Source organism: Rhodnius prolixus, unplaced genomic scaffold, assembly GCF_049639745.1.
Source record: "Rhodnius prolixus isolate KJV_2025 unplaced genomic scaffold, Rpr scaffold_13, whole genome shotgun sequence".
Classification (NCBI taxonomy): Eukaryota; Metazoa; Arthropoda; class Insecta; order Hemiptera; family Reduviidae; genus Rhodnius; species Rhodnius prolixus.
In genome coordinates, this window is record NW_027411583.1 from 1,010,778 (window position 1) to 1,027,323 (window position 16,546).

The window sequence follows — 16,546 nt, forward strand, 5'->3', positions numbered from 1 at the left end:
TTAATTAAAGGAAAATACGTATTTATATCAACTTTTTTTTAAAAAAATTGTTGCTATGAATATAGTCAGCATACGTTAAGGAAACTAACTTTTTTATATTTATTTTCCCACATAATTAGGCATAAATTTACCTTTAAAAAAAATCTGTTCATTTTTAGAGGTTATTAACAGCTGAGTTTAGTACACTTTTTGTGTACATTTTACTACAATCTGACTGAAAGTTACAGATAATGGCCTCTTGGAGTGTAAATCGTTTGAATTTAAGATATCTCATAAGAAAGTTCAAGGTATCCATCAATTTTTTATTTTATAATTTTTGTAGTTCATGAATCCGTTTGATTAATATTTAAAATAGCCTTAATCACTTCAAGCAATCAATATTAAATTAGAGTTGTGTTTAATCAATAGTGTTTTTGTGGTGGTTTTTATTAAATGTAGTTTTTATTAAAACTCTGAGGATGAAGAGCAGTTGTATTTCAGGAATAGACTACGAAAATTAATCAAAAATATTTTTAAATTGATGAATTAACTAATTATTTAGTAATTTAAAACTAAATTAAAGACAACGTATAAAATTTATCATGTTCATATTTTTAATGTCTATGTCTACAGTGCTTGGTCTCGTAATATAAGTTTATTTCGGTTCATGCACCTCAATAAGAAGACAAGTACCCTGTTTGAAGCTTTAATCGAAATCATTCAGTTTTTGCTCACCAAGAGTAAAATATTTATTCGATGAAAGCAACCCTACTCTAACATAAAAACTACTTTCGAAACTTATTCATCTGAAAATAAATTGATTTAAACATTATTTTATAGGAAAGTAATGTGGTGCAGAAGAGACAACTTAACCTGCATGAACATCATAGTTTAAAGATGCTTCAACTGGCTGGAGTTCCAGTACCGAAATTTGCTGTTGTAAATTCTAAAAATGAGGCTGCAGCAAAAGTTAAAAAACTAGATATAACCGAACTGGTAATAAAAGCGCAGGTACTAAGTGGTGGACGTGGAAAAGGAACATTCAAAGGCGGCCTTAAAGGAGGAGTAAGATTAGTGAATTCGTATGTATAAATTCGTACGTATGTTTCATCAACAACTTGATATATAAGCCTTTATTCTTGATCTAGGTCTTTATATCTAAACGCACGATAAATTTTTCTAAATCTAAAATTTATGACTTCGTATAAGTTTCTACACTTTTACAATACAGTATCAGAGCAGTCATTGACTAGGACTGCTTGTTTTTTCATTTATTTCCTTCAATAGATTGAACAAAATGGGGTTTGATGTCGACTTCAAATCAATGAAACGGTTACAAATCAAACTCCAAAAGTGCGCCGTGAAGAAGTTGACATCAATCATTCTGTTCTTTTGCACTATCAACCAATTTACAAACATCTTCAAGAATTATTTAAATTCTTCTATAATTACCTGCCTTTAGTTTAAGTTTGTGAAGCCTCACTAGCAAATTCTTCTTCATTATGGGTTTTTTGCTCCACTATTGCCTGTATTTCAATGTAAAATCTTCCATGGTTTTCCTCTTTTTTCTTGATTGGTCATTCAGATTTTATTTTTTTAATCCTTTCTTCGAGATTTTGCCTAGATCCTTATTTACTTGCACTTTATTAACTTTTTTTATTCCTTCATTACTTGTTTGTCCAATTCCTTCAACAAATTTTAATTAATGTATCAGTTTAATTCACATATTTATACACATAAATTTAATTAATAACTAATCACTTTGTTTTATAAGTAATTAACATAAAACATAGATTTATAGTTTACATTTATTTTGGGACTACGATGTTCTCAGTCTCATTTGTATTAATACATAAGAGATTATGTTGAACTAGAGTTCAATTGTACTTTGTAATATGCCTTACAAATATATTTTATACGAATTTTTTGTTTGTGTAATTTATTTTGCAATTATCTTAATAATAAAAAATGAATTACTATATTTTGAATTGCTTATTCCATTTTAGTCCAGAAGAAGCTGAAATAATAGCTGGGCAAATGATTGGAGACTACCTGGTTACTGCACAAACTGGGTCTAAAGGACTGCTATGTAATAATGTTTTGATAACTGAAAGGAAACACATCGTTAAAGAATATTATTTGGCAATCACGATGGAAAGAAAATTTGGAGTAATTATCCTTATTATGGATTAAATTTTAATGATACCTATTTATTCATATTTAAGCATTAAGGAAAATCAGATATTGTTAATTGTTTTTGTTTCCTTCATTAATCTAGAAGGAAGAAAAAATAATACCAATTTCAGTCATTATATTTTTATAATTTTGCTTTCGCTTAGGGACTACATCATCTTTAGGGCCGTGGAACGTATTTTACAGAACAGTTATAATAATTGTATTATAACGAATTAGTACAAAAGTGTAGTTTACAAAAATATTTACCTAATTGACAATATAATGCACATGACTGGTCTACCTTCTACCCTGTCAGTTTATGAAATGAGTGTGATCGGCTCTTCATGTATGGTTAGTGAAGAGGTCAGTGTTGCCAACAGTCAAAAGATATATGTTTAGATTATTGTTCCTGTAAGTGAAACTATTTTCAGTCTTTGATATGTAAATAATTTCTAGTACGTTCCTTTTTTACCTGTTAGTCTCTGATTTTTTGAAAATATGTATAACATGAAACTTCAGTTTAAAAGCCAAACGAACTCTTAGAGGTTTTTAAGTTGTAAGAGTTCTCACATTTGGAGAAAATGTCTTTAGATAAGAAAATAAATATATTTCTCTTGTAGAAATTAATAAGCCTATATCATTAACTAATGCCTCTTGCAAAATAATGAGCACTTGATAATAAATCGCCTGTTTATTTAAGTGAAAATAAAATACCGAATGACCAGGCTGACTTTAGATAACATAAAAAAAAAATTTGACAGAAGCAAGCATCTTTGGGTGTAAAACCCTACGACTATAAATTTAAATACGATTAACTGTGAAAGAAAATGCCGTATCGCAATATGATAGATTCTGGAGGAGCTAATATGGTGCGCAAAATAAAATCTTTCTTAGCCTGATGAATGCCCTGATTTTATGATCTAGTTTCTGCAGAGAGTTCTCAGTGCCAAGGCTCACTTCTAAGCTGCACTTTCTCTAGTGCAAAATAAGCTATCGCAGGTCTTTAAGTTAACTTTAAGCAGATCGATGTGCGATGTAAGAAACAGCACTTTCTTGGGCTAATACTCAATTATGAATGTATGCGAATTCAATAATGAGCTATGTGAATGCGAGACACTCATCGACCATAAGCCTTCTTATTTTGATGTTGCAAAAGAAATTAGTTTGCTTGTGGCTGAACGCAAATAAAAGCTTCTGGCACAAAATTAAAAAAAAAAAGCAAGAAATAAGTTAACCGCGTTTTACTGCAGTCATTATTCCTACATTTTTGTTTACAGCTGATAAGTTTTCTTGACTTTTAGAAACGCCTCTTAACTCCAACCCTACCTTGACATTTGCTCTAATTATGCCGCTATAGTTTTCTAAACCTAGATTAAAAATAGCAACAACAGGTATTATAATGTTCAAATTTAATCTCATCGTATTATTGTCTACAGTTCCACTATTGTCTACAAATTTTAAAATTTGACTGACCAATTTTTGGTAAATATGTATTCGTTTATAAATTGTTTGTCCGTCCCTTGTTTTAAAAGGGGAATAAAAAAGTAAACTAAAAAGTCAAAGATTGTAAATTTGTAAATATCCTTTTATAGTAGGGAGGGCATTAAATTTCAGATATAGTACGTCAAAATGAAGGAACTAAAGCACTGGTGGATAAATTTAAAGGTTCAGCTTTTTTATTCTCTTAAAACCTAAAACTATAAGTATGATATCTATAACTGCTTTTCTTTCTGGGATCTGTTGCTTGGACATATTTGAAACTTAATATTTTGTGTGAATACTCTCTTTGCGCTTACTTTTCGAAGCAAAAAACTCTTTCTTTGATCTATGACTAAAATCTTCGAAAACATTAATAAATGAATATTAACTACAGGTGAGCACTTGACTTAAGTTCAATAAAGTAATACAAATTTGTAGCATTTTTTTATTTTATTATTCGTTCCAAGGGTCCAGTAGTGATATTTTCTAATCAGGGTGGAGTCGATATTGAAACATTAAGTAAAAACAGTCCTCACGCGATCAGTTATGTTCCTGTAGACATCGTAAAAGGTAATTTTTGAATAAAACATTTTTTTTGCCTTTATTAATATAAAAGTCATCGAAATAAACTCCTAATTTTCTGTTATTTATTTTGTAATACTTTCAGAAACAATCCAGTACAGAAATACAATTCAGATATATCTATTTTTGCAGGCATGACAAAACCATTAGCTGAATCTATAGCTGATGAAATAGGGCTGCCCAAACAAAAAAGTAAAGTAGTTGATATAATTCAAAAACTTTACGATGTATTCATTCAAAAAGATGCGATTCTCATTGAAGTTAATCCATTTGCTCAAGACAAAGAAGGAAATCGTAAGAAAAATTAACTACATTTGCCTTCACTTTCAGCTTGATATTGAAAATAAGTTTAAAGTTATAAATTATTGGCGTTTATAATAATAGAAATTAAAAACCTGCAACCTTAAATCTCTGTTTACGTTTAAAATCTACTTTTTCTCGTTCATTCATTTTCTAATTTCCAAAGTTTATTCACACCTTACGACATAACGCCTACAATCTACTTTTTTGATCTTGAGCTTGAATTACAATTCTGAGCAAATTGTGGATATTGGTTAACTTTATTAAGAAAACTAATTCTTCTCGTTAATCCAGAGAAACTACTAAATTTTTGGGATCGAACTGAAAAGGATGATACTAAAGTTTTCACTGTTTTACCAAAATTTAAAAAAAAAAGTTCCAAAATAGTCATTTTTGGTACAGAATTATCTTGTTATGAAATGTAGTATGTTAATTAATTTCTTAAGTATTTAACAATTATAAATATCTAAAATTAAGTATTGAATCAAAAATCCATTTCAAAGTAAAAAAAGAAAAATCTATTATGGACATGTGCATCTATGACGGGCTTGTATGTACTCAGTAACTGCTGTTGAAGTTAGACAGTAGGAGGGAAATATTTGATATGAGTTTTCCTGCATGGACTGAATTTTATGCAGTTATTCTCTCTGTCTATCTTCGTCTCAAAATTACCACCCATTCTAGAGCTTCATTTTCTAATTCAACAGTTCCTCAAAACTGGTGAAAACACAATTTTGATTTTTTTTTTTTACAACCGTAATATTTTCATTGTAAGAGTTTACTAATTGAACATCTCTCTTTAGTTTGGTGCATTGATGCAAAATTAAAATTTGATGACTACGCAGAATTCCGGCAAAAGATTTTACATTCGTTGAGAGATTTATCTCAAGAAGATAAGAGAGAAATAGAAGCAACAAAATTTGGTTTAACTTTTATAGCTATGGAAGGTTTGTGAATAAATGTATTTAAATTTTTGTGATCGAACCATTTTTACCAAACATAAGGTAATTAATTTTAATCTATGAGAAATATATTTTAGGAAGTATTGGCTGCCTAGTAAATGGTGCTGGCCTAGCCATGGCCACAATGGACATTTTAAAATATCACGGTGGACTTCCAGCCAACTTTTTGGATGTTGGAGGAGGAGCTAACGTAAATCAAGTTAAAGAAGCTTTTAGAATTATCACCGCAGATCCAAATGTAATTATTTAAGTTAAAATAATTTCTTTCTACCTGGTGAAACGCTGACTACTGACTGAAAGAACTTGATGTTAGGTAAATCCGTTGTTAAAATTAGAAAAAATTCTATCATTTATATGTCGATTTATTTAGAGAAAGTCCAGCAGAAATTCTTTTGACTATCATTTGAAGCGCCTTATTAACATTTCTCTTCAATTAGAGTACGTCACCAAAATGTTGAATTTGAGGGTCTGTTGAACTTACCTATATTTTTGATGATCTCATATTACAAAGTTGATTTTTCAAATTGCCATTGATTAATATATCACTAATTTATTGTTCGTCTCCTGAACATCGGGTGTGGCAATAATTCTGGATGGCTGAATACCTGAGAACAAACAGTCCTGTTTTAATAATTCCTTGTGTTACATAAATTGATTTATTTAAAACGAAGATATTATTGAAATGATGTTCTACTCATTTATTTTACGCCTTACGACCTCATATTCGTTGAAATTTAATGTTATATTATAAGTTTCTGAGAAGAAATTAGCTGAAATTAAATAGATGGAAACCTAAAGTTATAGTTGTGAGATTTTACCCCCTTATTTTCTTTAATTCTCTCCAGTTTAAGATTAACTTCCATCACATAGGTTTTTGTTTCAAGTTGAGGAAAGTCGGGCATTCCAAATGTTGATTGTAAGGTTTTCTTAAAACAACAAGAGCAGTGCGAGAACTATCTCAAATTAGCATTTACTGTAAATTAATTTCAAAACTTTGCAAATTAAAATTATACTTTCATTTGCTCTTAGAAAATATGTGATTTTAGGTAATGGTAGTGTTTGTTAATATATTTGGTGGCATTATGAGATGTGATATAATAGCAGAAGGAATCATCTCAGCCGTAGAGGAACTGAAATTAAACATACCCATTATTTGTAGACTTCAGGTAAATCATTTTAAGTAAAACATTGTGTACAGTTCCATAAATAAAAGTAAAATTTATTACATTATTTTTTAGGGAACAAATGTGGATGAAGCTAGATTATTAATGGGCTCATCAAAAATTAAAATTCTTCCGGTTTCTGATTTAGAAGAAGCCTCTCGTCTAGCAGTCAAACTTTCTCAAATCATGACTTTTGCTAGCACCTCCAATATACACGTTACTTTTGAAATGCCCTTGTAAAGTTTGGAATGTAAAAACTTTGGTAAGTAACTTTACTGTACCAGCTATTGGTTTTCTTGGTGATAAAAGGTTAATCAAATGAATATTTGTTTCAGAGTTGGCCAAAACCACATGTAAAAACCATATTTATTGAATTAATTCAAATCTTTAAAAAAGAACTAAGAGGCCTCCTCTAATAGTTAAAGAAAAAAAAAGTATTGTGCCGAAAACGTAATACACTTATACAAGATGGTGTGAATTTATACGTAGTTCCTTACTAAAAAGAATGTAAAAAGTCTTTGTTATTTTCACTTCTCAAATAAATTTGTGGTTAAAAATGCAGCATTTCACATTATTAGTATTTTGAATTTGCAATTTTTAGAACGTTTATTGAATCTCTAAACTATGTATTTTTAATTGAAAATTTGCCCATTTTTGTTAATACACATGAAAACAAGTTTCTAAAAAGGCAGTTGCCTACTCTATTGTGTAGTTGTAACTTGTAACATTGAATGTAACCTCCTGTTTCTAGTAACCAGTCACCAGTCATTATAGTTATTCTTAAATGCATGAAATATTAATTTTTATAATGTAATTAATGTTCCTATGTATGGATTTGTATGAAATTATTGAAAAGTGATAATTGATAATGCGTATTTAGATTTTTTTTTAAATATTTGCCAAATTACTATAAATCAGTGATATGTCTGCTCCAAATCTTCATGCAGATCGAGATCTTGACTTATCTAATTCTGGACGAGGAGTTTGGCTTGTTAAGGTAAGGTTTTTGCACTTATAGGTAAAATTCAAAGTATTAATTGATATGCAAAGAATACCTTTAAAATGTACAGGTCCCTAAATATATATCCAATAGATGGGAAAAAGCTCCTGGAAATATAGAAGTTGGAAAATTGAAAATTAGTAAAGCAACAGGCCAGAAAGCTCAGGTTTCCTTATCGCTTTCTGAGTCAGTGCTTTGTTTGAAGGAGCCAGGAGAACAAAATATACCAAAAGACCACCGACTTGATGTTTCGATGGTAACGAAACAAACTCTTGGAGTATTTTCTCATTATTGCCGTAAGTAATATTAATTATTTTGTGTAGTGGAGTCAAACTTATAATAAGAAACATAGTTAACAAAGAGAAATTATAGAAATAGTGCTGCAGAATAGAGTAATGTTGCCTCAAGACTAATAATGATAATTTATAGCAACCAATAATCCTGATGCTATTGTTCCGGAGAGTGAGAAACTATGCTTAGAAGGAAAAATTGTGCAGAAACTTGAATGTAGGCCTTATGGTAAGTTATTTACTTCATGAATGAAAGATTTTTTGTTAAAGAGCTACAATTTAATACAAACGAATTATTTTGGATTAATATATAATTCAAACTATTCATGGGTTTCGAAAGTTACGCACTACTGCATGCGATTCATTTTATTGTTATGGTTTATTTTACAGGTCAATTTTAGTTTACTTAATTAAAAATTAATTTTTTTTAGCTGATAATTGTTATATGAAATTAAAATTGGAATCAATTCGTAAAGCATCTGTACCATCAAGACAATTAAAACAATTGGATAAAGTTGTTACAAACTTTAAGCCAGTTTCTGATCACAAACATAATGTAAGACATTTCAGGAATCTATAAATATTTTCTTCTTAAACTTCCTTAACTTGATGGTTAATATTTTGATGTAATCTTCACATTCCAGATTGAGTATGAAGAGAAAAAGAAGGCTGAAGGGAAGAAGGCTAGAGACGACAAGGAGGTTGTTTTAGAAATGATATTTGCTGCCTTTGAGAAACATCAATATTATAATATTAAAGATTTGGTAACAAAAACTAGACAGCCAGTGGTAAGAGTTTGAATTATAAATATTTTATAAAATATCCTTAGTAATTAAGACTTACTTAATTTTGTATTTTGTTTGTAGGTGTATCTTAAAGAAATTCTAAAAGAAGTATGTAATTATAATTTGAAAAATCCTCATAAAAATATGTGGGAATTGAAACCCGAATATCGACATTATAAGGAGCCTGAACAACCCTCAAATTCTTCTGAACCATCTTAATTGTATTAATATTTTCTTTGAAGACGCAAGTCTATCAGCACATAGATAAATGAAATATTTTGTCGTTATGAATTTAAGAAATAAACTATTTTTAATTAAACTTAGCTTTTTTTTTTATTTCCTGAATAATCTTATTCTTATTAACTCTCGCTTACTTTGTCAGAGCAAGAAGGATTACTCCTCTTACCCACAATCAATTTACTTTGATTTTTCAAAATAAGGTCATTATGTTCCAGTGATTTTTAAAAACGCCCTGTCATCTTCTTCTGTTAATTTGATTTAATTGACTGGAGTTCCATTCTAACTTCGGTAAGTTAATTATTTTTAGTTAACATTTTTCGAAATGATTTTTTAAAAGCAGCACAGTTTCTCGCCCAGGCTAAAACTCCACTGATTACTTACTTGTTCGCTTTTAGGAACAGCATTAGTAGTAAGTCCGAAGACCACTACTAAACTTTACTGCTGCTTCATGCCCTTAAAAGCCTCTTTCGACAGTGTTGATAGGAATGATCTTATTTGTGAGTTTAAAATATTGGTTTTTCCTCTAAAATTATTTCTGGTTTAAAAGCTCTTATTAAATGCCTACCATGCAGTGTGAGGAGAACTTAATTTCTGAGTTTTTAAAAATTGCTTGTTGCGTGTTGGATGTTAAAATTTGACTTGATATTTGGAAACTTTGTAATCCTTCCTGATTGCTAATGACCCAAAGAGAATGGCAGTGGAAATTAGTAATCGACTTTTTGTAGAGAAATATGATAGTGAAAGAACGATCAACTTGTCACATTAAGAGGTCTCATCTTTGGAGGCAGACGCAAAAATGTACCCATCGCACTTCATATTTTGCAATTTTAATACATTTATTGTATAATATTTCCAATTTTTATTTTATCTTATACTTTCCTTTTAATGAATCTTTAAGTTTTACAATCTTCATTCATTTGATCATACGAGTATGATCGTATTAAGTAAATCCGTACAAGGAATTTTCTAAACAAAATATTAAATTAAACAATATTAATGGAAATAAAAAGATGTTTAATTAAACCAGAAAAGGTATTTCGGTTCATAACAACTAATATCACAATTTTTAATTTTTTTTTCTCTTACAAAAATAGTTTGTAACTTATTATTTAATGTATATATAATTTTTACAAACATTTTTTCCCTAAAACATTACAACAGCATCACTCTCAATTTTACGTCTCAGTCAACAACGTACTATTAACTCTTCTATAAGTAATCCGTGTAGTCACTTTATTGACAGAAGTAAACAAGGCCTCTCAATCGTTGTACTTACGTTTATTAAAATACAAAAATATTAAATTTAACATTTTTATAACAACCAACCAGTCCAACAAGGCTGTTTATAGAATAAAAAATAATAATAAATGTGTTACTTATTAGAATATTATTTATAATTGCTGATTATGGGCAAGTGGGTTGACAATAGTTCCTGCCATCAGTACTACTTCGGTTTCTTTATCGATAACAAAATAAGCAAATGGATGGTTAGCTATAAAGTGTTGCTCTATTTCTGTTGGTGCTGTGTCGTACCCTGTTAAAAAATGTATTCAGTTTCATACGAGACAAATTACAATTAAACCATCACTGAAAATATATTGCCATTTATGCCTGGAATTGATAAAACTAAAGAGCTGTAGACTCTAGTATGCAAAATTGTTAAACTTTTTTTTTCTATTAAAGTTTTTTCGATCAACTTCAAATTTAATATAAAATGGCTTAAGTGAAATAGAAGTGTCAAGCAAATAAAAACGAGCAAATGTTAAAACCAAAGTAAATTATATTCTTAAATGTTGAAAAATCTTGATTGGTAGAATTCTTAATTAAATTAGGGTTTTTTGTTTTTTTTTAAAAGTAAATAATAAAAATTTATTTCACCGCTTAAACATTTCAATGTAACCAACCAAATGAAACAGAAAATTGATAAATGGATAAAATAAGGTATAATTTAAGAGGAAAGGCTACATATTGTTATTCGTATTTATTTACAAAGGTATAGAACGTCGTAATTATAAAAGAAGCATTCAGTTTCATAGTGTATAAAGTGCAGCAATTTGACAGCCCTGTAAATGCAGTTCTGTGAGGAAAGGCATAGGCATTGCTGACATCTGGAAAGGCGAAACTTGCTATTTGTTAGGGTAACTGTGGCGTCCTTGAAATATTAAGTTGAACTTCGCTGAATTTAGTAAAATATTATTATGAAACTATTTAAACATACATATAAATGTGTATATTATGTAAAAATAATTCAAAATTTACAAGCCTACGAACAAGACGGAACAAGATGTAACCAATATGGTGTTATAGTGGAGGCAGATCCAGAGGGAATGATTATGGACACATTGGAAACTGTTAGTTTCATTAATAATTTTTGCCTTTGCTGATTTCATTTTACACTAAAGACCTGGCAATGTTTAGATGATAAAAGCCTGTACTCGTCCAAATCTAAATCTAAGGAAATGAAGTAATTAATGCCTAGCTTGGAAGGTCAAACAAAGAGAAAGAAAAAGATGTCAGGGCTCTAATAACCAAAGCAGGTTTTCCACATTTATTTCAAGCTATATTATCTTAAATTATAAGAATATACTTACATCTTTGGCTTGTATAATATTTCCTTACTGAGACAGTCACAACCTGCTCTATTGTCCTTACATAAAGATTTGGCTCAGGCGACATCGCACTTAAATCTGCTTTGAAAGGATCGAACAAGCTGACAATTCCTAGCTGCAAAAAGTAAATCTTATTTTATGTTAAAAGTAAACTCAACATATTCTTAATAAAACAGAAAAAATAATATCTTGACAAAAACAATATTCCCCCTATCATTCTATTAATGTCTGTATAACAGGTTTTTCTTACCTATGCTCACCGGAAATTAAGGTATTCCTGCTGAAATTAAGATATCGATTCAAGGAAAGAAAGTTACATGAAACAAAGTTGTTTCTTTTTAGAAACTACAATTTTGGATAACTACAGTTGAACAGAATAATTTTGATTGTTTTCCTAACTGAGAAAAAATGTCTATGAAATAATAATAAATAGAAATAGGTAGTGAGGAGGCTGAGTAAAATTAATAGGATGAAAATAGACAGTAATTATAAAAAGAAGCGAAATAAGAAAGTCTAGTCGTTAAGAGAAGCTGTGGTGCAAGAATTTTTGAGAGGAATCGTTTATCCTTAAGCTACACCTCGGATGAGCAAATAAAATTACAAGTCAGGAATAAAAACAAACAAACTGGACATCACCAAATGAATAAAACACAATTTAATCCAAACCCTACCAAATGAATAAAACACAATTTAATCCAAACCCTATTTTGGGGCCTACACAGTAAATCAAAGCAAAACCTAATACCACAATGATGTGGGAAAAATTGGTGTTCAAGAAGGACTGCAGTTGACCATTTTCATTTCTACATGTTGCCCACACCGAAGAAGACTTGTCAGGCTGATGATATGCAGAATAGCCAAGTTATGGAATCAGAGGCAGATAAATAGATAATTAATTACAATTACAAATGTTTTGCTACTTATAAATATACGAAATATTGATTTCATAATAAGTTCAATGTGAGAACGATTAATAATTTTGCAGAAGATTTGATTCAGTTGAAATTTAGCAAGTAAAGTTTATTTTGTGGTTCAAAGTTGACCTTGATAATAAAAAGTTGTTTAAAGAATATATATTTTTGAAGTATCTGTATATGTTTCAAACTTTAAACTAAAAAAAAAAAAAGTATAAAAATCCTATCTATTAAATTTGAATAATTAATTTTAATAATTTTAGTTTGCCTTTAATATAGATTACACTTCCACTATAAATTCTAGCAAATTAATCGGAGTAAATAAAGTTCTGATCATTTAGTAAATTTTTTCGTTTATATAAACAAAATAGTCGCAGGGTAACTTCAAAGAAATATGTTGAGTCGCTCACCATAAAAGTTGTGAATCATTAGATTATACCAATGATATTACTATAAAAGATTACCTGCGCCAATGCTGGAACAAGATTAATGTGTTTAACAATAGTAAAGGTTGGTAAAACAGCATAGACAGCTGTGATTTTAAGATTATGTTTAATTGCTTTCACTGAACACCATTGTAGTGAGTACAACATTCGAACCAGTCCTTGTCTTTCTTGAGGTAGTACTATTAAAATAGAATATCTCGGATCCTACAAATAATAACCAATATTATGACAAAGTAATGTATCTCTCTTTTTCAAAAGCAAAATATGGCAACCAGCCTTTGAACTTTACCTCTAATGGGAAGTTAGCCTTCATTTACTATTTGGCATTTTAATTTAAATACTGACATACACACTGACAAAATGATTGATTGATAGACAGTTACACATAAACTTACAGTGATCACAATACACTAAGAATCTTAAAACGTACTATTTCGGTGAAAAGGCGAAAATTGTACGATTGATAAACTTCCACATATGAAAGAGAAAATAAAAATAAGGCACTGGCTTACGAAGCGAAAGTTATTAATATAACAAATAAAATACAACTCACATCCAGGGGTAACTGCAAGGCTAAAGAGCTGATTTCTGGTATGTACGCAAACGGCAAGAAAGCTGTATACGATAACACTGGCACATTTTCACCACCATCCATGGTAAAAAACCAATGTTCATTTGATGACTGATAACTCCAGCGTATGTCTTGATAGTGCGGTACCCAATTCGATGGGCCTTCTCTATGTTCTGCAATTGTAAATAATAATTATTTATTGTTCTAATGGGAGTGTGAAAAACATGTTCAAAATTGTTTTTTTTTCTCCTATCATTTAGATAATTCAAAAATACAAATTCTAAACTCAAACTAAAAGGCTACGCACTGCAATTAGGTCGATATTGAATTTAAAATATTAGCAGAGTAAAACATAAGTAACTAAAGTATTTAATTTTTTACAAATTTTTTATTTTACAGCTTTTGAACCGCAAAGTAAATTGTTTTCATTACTGGTATGCTAGACAAACTATTAGTTTTAACTGAAATAAGTTTATCTATTGGTTTTCTGCAAATGATTTAACTTTAAGAGAAACATTGTAAGAAACATATTCCTCATTGTAGCGTGTCATAGCATTGACCAATACGAAAGAAGCTACCTCTTGAATAGCAAAACAGCTTTGTCTAAAATTCTATACAACATTTAAAACAAGTGGAATGTTTACAAAGATATAGTTTTTATTGTTCATAAGAATGAGTTGGAAGTAGTGCAAACTTCTAATTTATAAAAACTACTACTACTTTCAACCACAAGTGGCTTAACTTTAAACTTCTATTGTTTAGAATGGCCAATTATTTAACTAGTTAATATTTATTTACATACCAAATCCGTGACCAAACGATCTTTTTTTTCTTTTTTTGGTTTTGGGTGTTTTCGTAGAATTAATTGCATTATCCGAGTTTTGATCCTGTTTAGTTGAAATTTCAATATTGCTTACTGAAGGTTTGAATGACTGGGTTGTGGTTTCTGATTGAGATGATGGAAGTTCCGTTAAATTCAATGTAGTTGATAAATCCATACTCACTGATTCACTGTCCGAACTGAGGTTATCAAAAGAAGTATTTGAATTAAATGTAACTTCCTCAGTATCTTCTTTAAAACTGGCTATTGTAGTTGCCTTATTTTCTTTACCCTCTGAAGTAACTTCACCAGTATCATTTAATATGGAAGAATTAATTGATAAAATATTTGTCACGCTATCTCCATCAATTTCTTCACCATCTTTAGACACTTCATAGTCTGTTATCGTTGTTACTTCAGAATCATATGTTACATTAAACTCACTGCTGTTCTGATATTCTTTAACAGTTGACTCAGATGATAAGATTGTCTCAGTTTCATTTGAACTGTTAAATGCATTATTTTCATTACTTACAGTGTGAAGAATATCTGAAGTAAACGAATTAAAAACTGTTGTAACTTCACTTTCATCCAACATGCTAACTGATATTTCCATTTCTTCTCCAACACTTGTCTTATCTGCTGCAGATATGTTTGAATCAAGTGAATCATTTTCTACTGTTGCATTTGTTGCCGAACTACTTTCAAATAATCCAGATAAAGTGCTCGAATCAAACTTATAAGTTCCTTCAGATTCAAAGATTGAATTAGATGTACTTTCTGCATTCTCGCTTACTGCATTACTCGATAAAGTAGATATGCTAAATGTGGCACTAGATTCTGCTGTCACATCTGGATCTAGAACAATAGGTTCTGCACTGGATCCACTATTTATTATTGGATTTTGTGTACTTATTTCCTCAAACTCACTATTTGGAAAAATTTCTGTCGTGACAGGTGTTTCTGTTGGGTTAGGTTGGGCAGTAGAAACCATTGATTGGTTTTCAGAAACTGTAGTCGTACTCGAACTTTCTTCCGTTACGACATTTTGTTCTTTTGGAGATATTTCTGTATGATCTGTAGACATTGTAGTGTCTATTTTACTTTGATTTTCTAAGTTTTGTTCTGTAATTTCATAATTTAATGACAAACTTTCTGTTTCATTTGGCATTTCTTTACTTGGGTCTATAGAAGTCAAATCTATGCGTTCCAGTGTTGTCCGTACTAAGTTAAAAGAGCTGGGTTGTGCATTAAATTCATCAGCCAAAGTTGACAAGGTATTGCTTGTAGTTACGTCAAGTCCTTCTGATGCCGATGGTACAAAAGTTAATTCATCTGTGGTACCTGCTTGTGTGATTGAACTATATATTTCAGTACTGTTATTCATAGTTTGTTTCGATTTCTCAGTAGTAATAGGTTGTTCAACTATAGCTTCAAATTCTTTTCCTTCCATTGCTTCAGTCGATGGTGACTTTGTGGTTGTTATAAGCTGAATCAAATCTGCAGATTCAGGGATGGCAGTATCCGCTTCACCGTTCTGTACAGCAGAGGTTATTTCTTGTTGATCATTTGATGGAATTTCAGTAGTAGTAACTATTGATGTACTTATTATAGGCTGTACAGTTGTAGTTGTGGTCACGGGCACTGTAGTTGTGGTTTCGGGAGTTGTAGTTGTGGTCACGGGCACTGCAGTCGTAGTCTCGGGAGTTGCAGTTGTGGTCTCAGGAGGAGTGGTTGTGGTCACCGGCACTGTAGTAATCTCGGATGTTGTAGCTGTGGTCTCCAAAGTTGTTAGTATGCTTACTGTTGTTGTAATGGCTTCGTCAGTCCTTGCAGCAGCTGGTAAAGTTGATTCTGTTGTCACTATAGTTGGAATAGGTTCAGTGATCACCGTAGGTGTTTCAGTGGTTTCTGGTTTGATGGTGGTTGTTACAGTAGTTTTTATCGTCGTAGGAGGTGGAGTTGGTGTAGTGCTAGGTAGTAATGTGGTCGAAGTTAGTGTCGGTCGAGTAGATGCAGGTACGTCCTGTAAAACTGGTCGTCCTGTAGTAGGCGTACTTCCATAATTAGGTGCTTCAACTTCCATGTTCATATCGAAACCATAAAATTGTAACAATCTAGAATAGTTCCAATGCAATACGACATTCGGCTTACTTAATACCAAACCTCTCAGAAATCCATCGTTTGAAAAGTAACTCTAAAATGAAAATAGAAAGCAAAGTTATTTTATT

General features: G+C 30.5%; 3 protein-coding genes across 14 annotated transcripts in view; 2 read left to right on the forward strand and 1 right to left on the reverse strand.

Annotated features, from left to right (window-relative positions):
- The window catches only part of LOC141447871 (uncharacterized), a 47,136-nt gene that overhangs the window by 8,285 nt on the left and 22,305 nt on the right, over nucleotides 1–16,546 (reverse strand). For 5 of the 12 annotated variants that reach the window (XR_012454645.1, XR_012454643.1, XR_012454642.1 and 2 more), the window contains exons 4-11: nucleotides 14,298–16,512; nucleotides 13,478–13,668; nucleotides 12,943–13,128; nucleotides 11,547–11,679; nucleotides 5,959–6,082; nucleotides 2,422–2,563; nucleotides 1,957–2,086; nucleotides 1,432–1,665 (exon numbers count right to left, since the gene is read on the reverse strand). Coding sequence is in view for 4 of the 12 variants with exons in the window: in XM_074115771.1 (XP_073971872.1) it covers nucleotides 10,347–10,489; nucleotides 11,547–11,679; nucleotides 12,943–13,128; nucleotides 13,478–13,668; nucleotides 14,298–16,512 (2,868 nt within the window). In the remaining 8 variants the exon portion in view is untranslated. Of the gene's footprint in view, nucleotides 1–1,431; nucleotides 1,666–1,956; nucleotides 2,087–2,421; nucleotides 2,564–5,958; nucleotides 6,083–9,948; nucleotides 10,490–11,546; nucleotides 11,680–12,942; nucleotides 13,129–13,477; nucleotides 13,669–14,297; nucleotides 16,513–16,546 lie in introns of those variants that run through there. The other 7 variants (XM_074115771.1, XM_074115773.1, XM_074115772.1 and 4 more) reach the window with 4 other exon arrangements.
- Nucleotides 148–7,201, forward strand: LOC141447875 (succinate--CoA ligase [ADP-forming] subunit beta, mitochondrial-like). The gene is made up of 10 exons (XM_074115787.1): nucleotides 148–287; nucleotides 820–1,061; nucleotides 1,986–2,148; nucleotides 4,101–4,203; nucleotides 4,348–4,509; nucleotides 5,319–5,462; nucleotides 5,555–5,715; nucleotides 6,524–6,643; nucleotides 6,716–6,902; nucleotides 6,976–7,201. Exons 1-9 carry the CDS (start codon nucleotides 231–233, stop codon nucleotides 6,878–6,880), a joined length of 1,317 nt encoding a protein of 438 aa, XP_073971888.1. The 5' UTR covers nucleotides 148–230; the 3' UTR covers nucleotides 6,881–6,902; nucleotides 6,976–7,201.
- Nucleotides 7,354–9,034, forward strand: TfIIFbeta (transcription factor TFIIFbeta). The gene is made up of 6 exons (XM_074115788.1): nucleotides 7,354–7,637; nucleotides 7,711–7,936; nucleotides 8,070–8,159; nucleotides 8,362–8,486; nucleotides 8,575–8,718; nucleotides 8,797–9,034. The coding sequence occupies exons 1-6, from the start codon at nucleotides 7,563–7,565 to the stop codon at nucleotides 8,932–8,934; spliced, it is 798 nt and encodes a 265-aa protein (XP_073971889.1). The 5' UTR covers nucleotides 7,354–7,562; the 3' UTR covers nucleotides 8,935–9,034.

Bases quoted from the DNA above. Each gene is read 5' to 3' on its own strand.
- LOC141447875 (XM_074115787.1), top strand. From the start codon at position 231: ATGGCCTCTTGGAGTGTAAATCGTTTGAATTTAAGATATCTCATAAGA. The intron at 4,204-4,347 runs GTAATTTTTGAA...CTATTTTTGCAG, and splicing joins TCCTGTAGACATCGTAAAAG to GCATGACAAAACCATTAGCT. The intron at 4,510-5,318 runs GTAAGAAAAATT...ATCTCTCTTTAG, and splicing joins TCAAGACAAAGAAGGAAATC to TTTGGTGCATTGATGCAAAA.
- TfIIFbeta (XM_074115788.1), top strand. From the start codon at position 7,563: ATGTCTGCTCCAAATCTTCATGCAGATCGAGATCTTGACTTATCTAAT. The intron at 7,638-7,710 runs GTAAGGTTTTTG...TAAAATGTACAG, and splicing joins GAGGAGTTTGGCTTGTTAAG to GTCCCTAAATATATATCCAA. The intron at 8,719-8,796 runs GTAAGAGTTTGA...TTTTGTTTGTAG, and splicing joins CAAAAACTAGACAGCCAGTG to GTGTATCTTAAAGAAATTCT.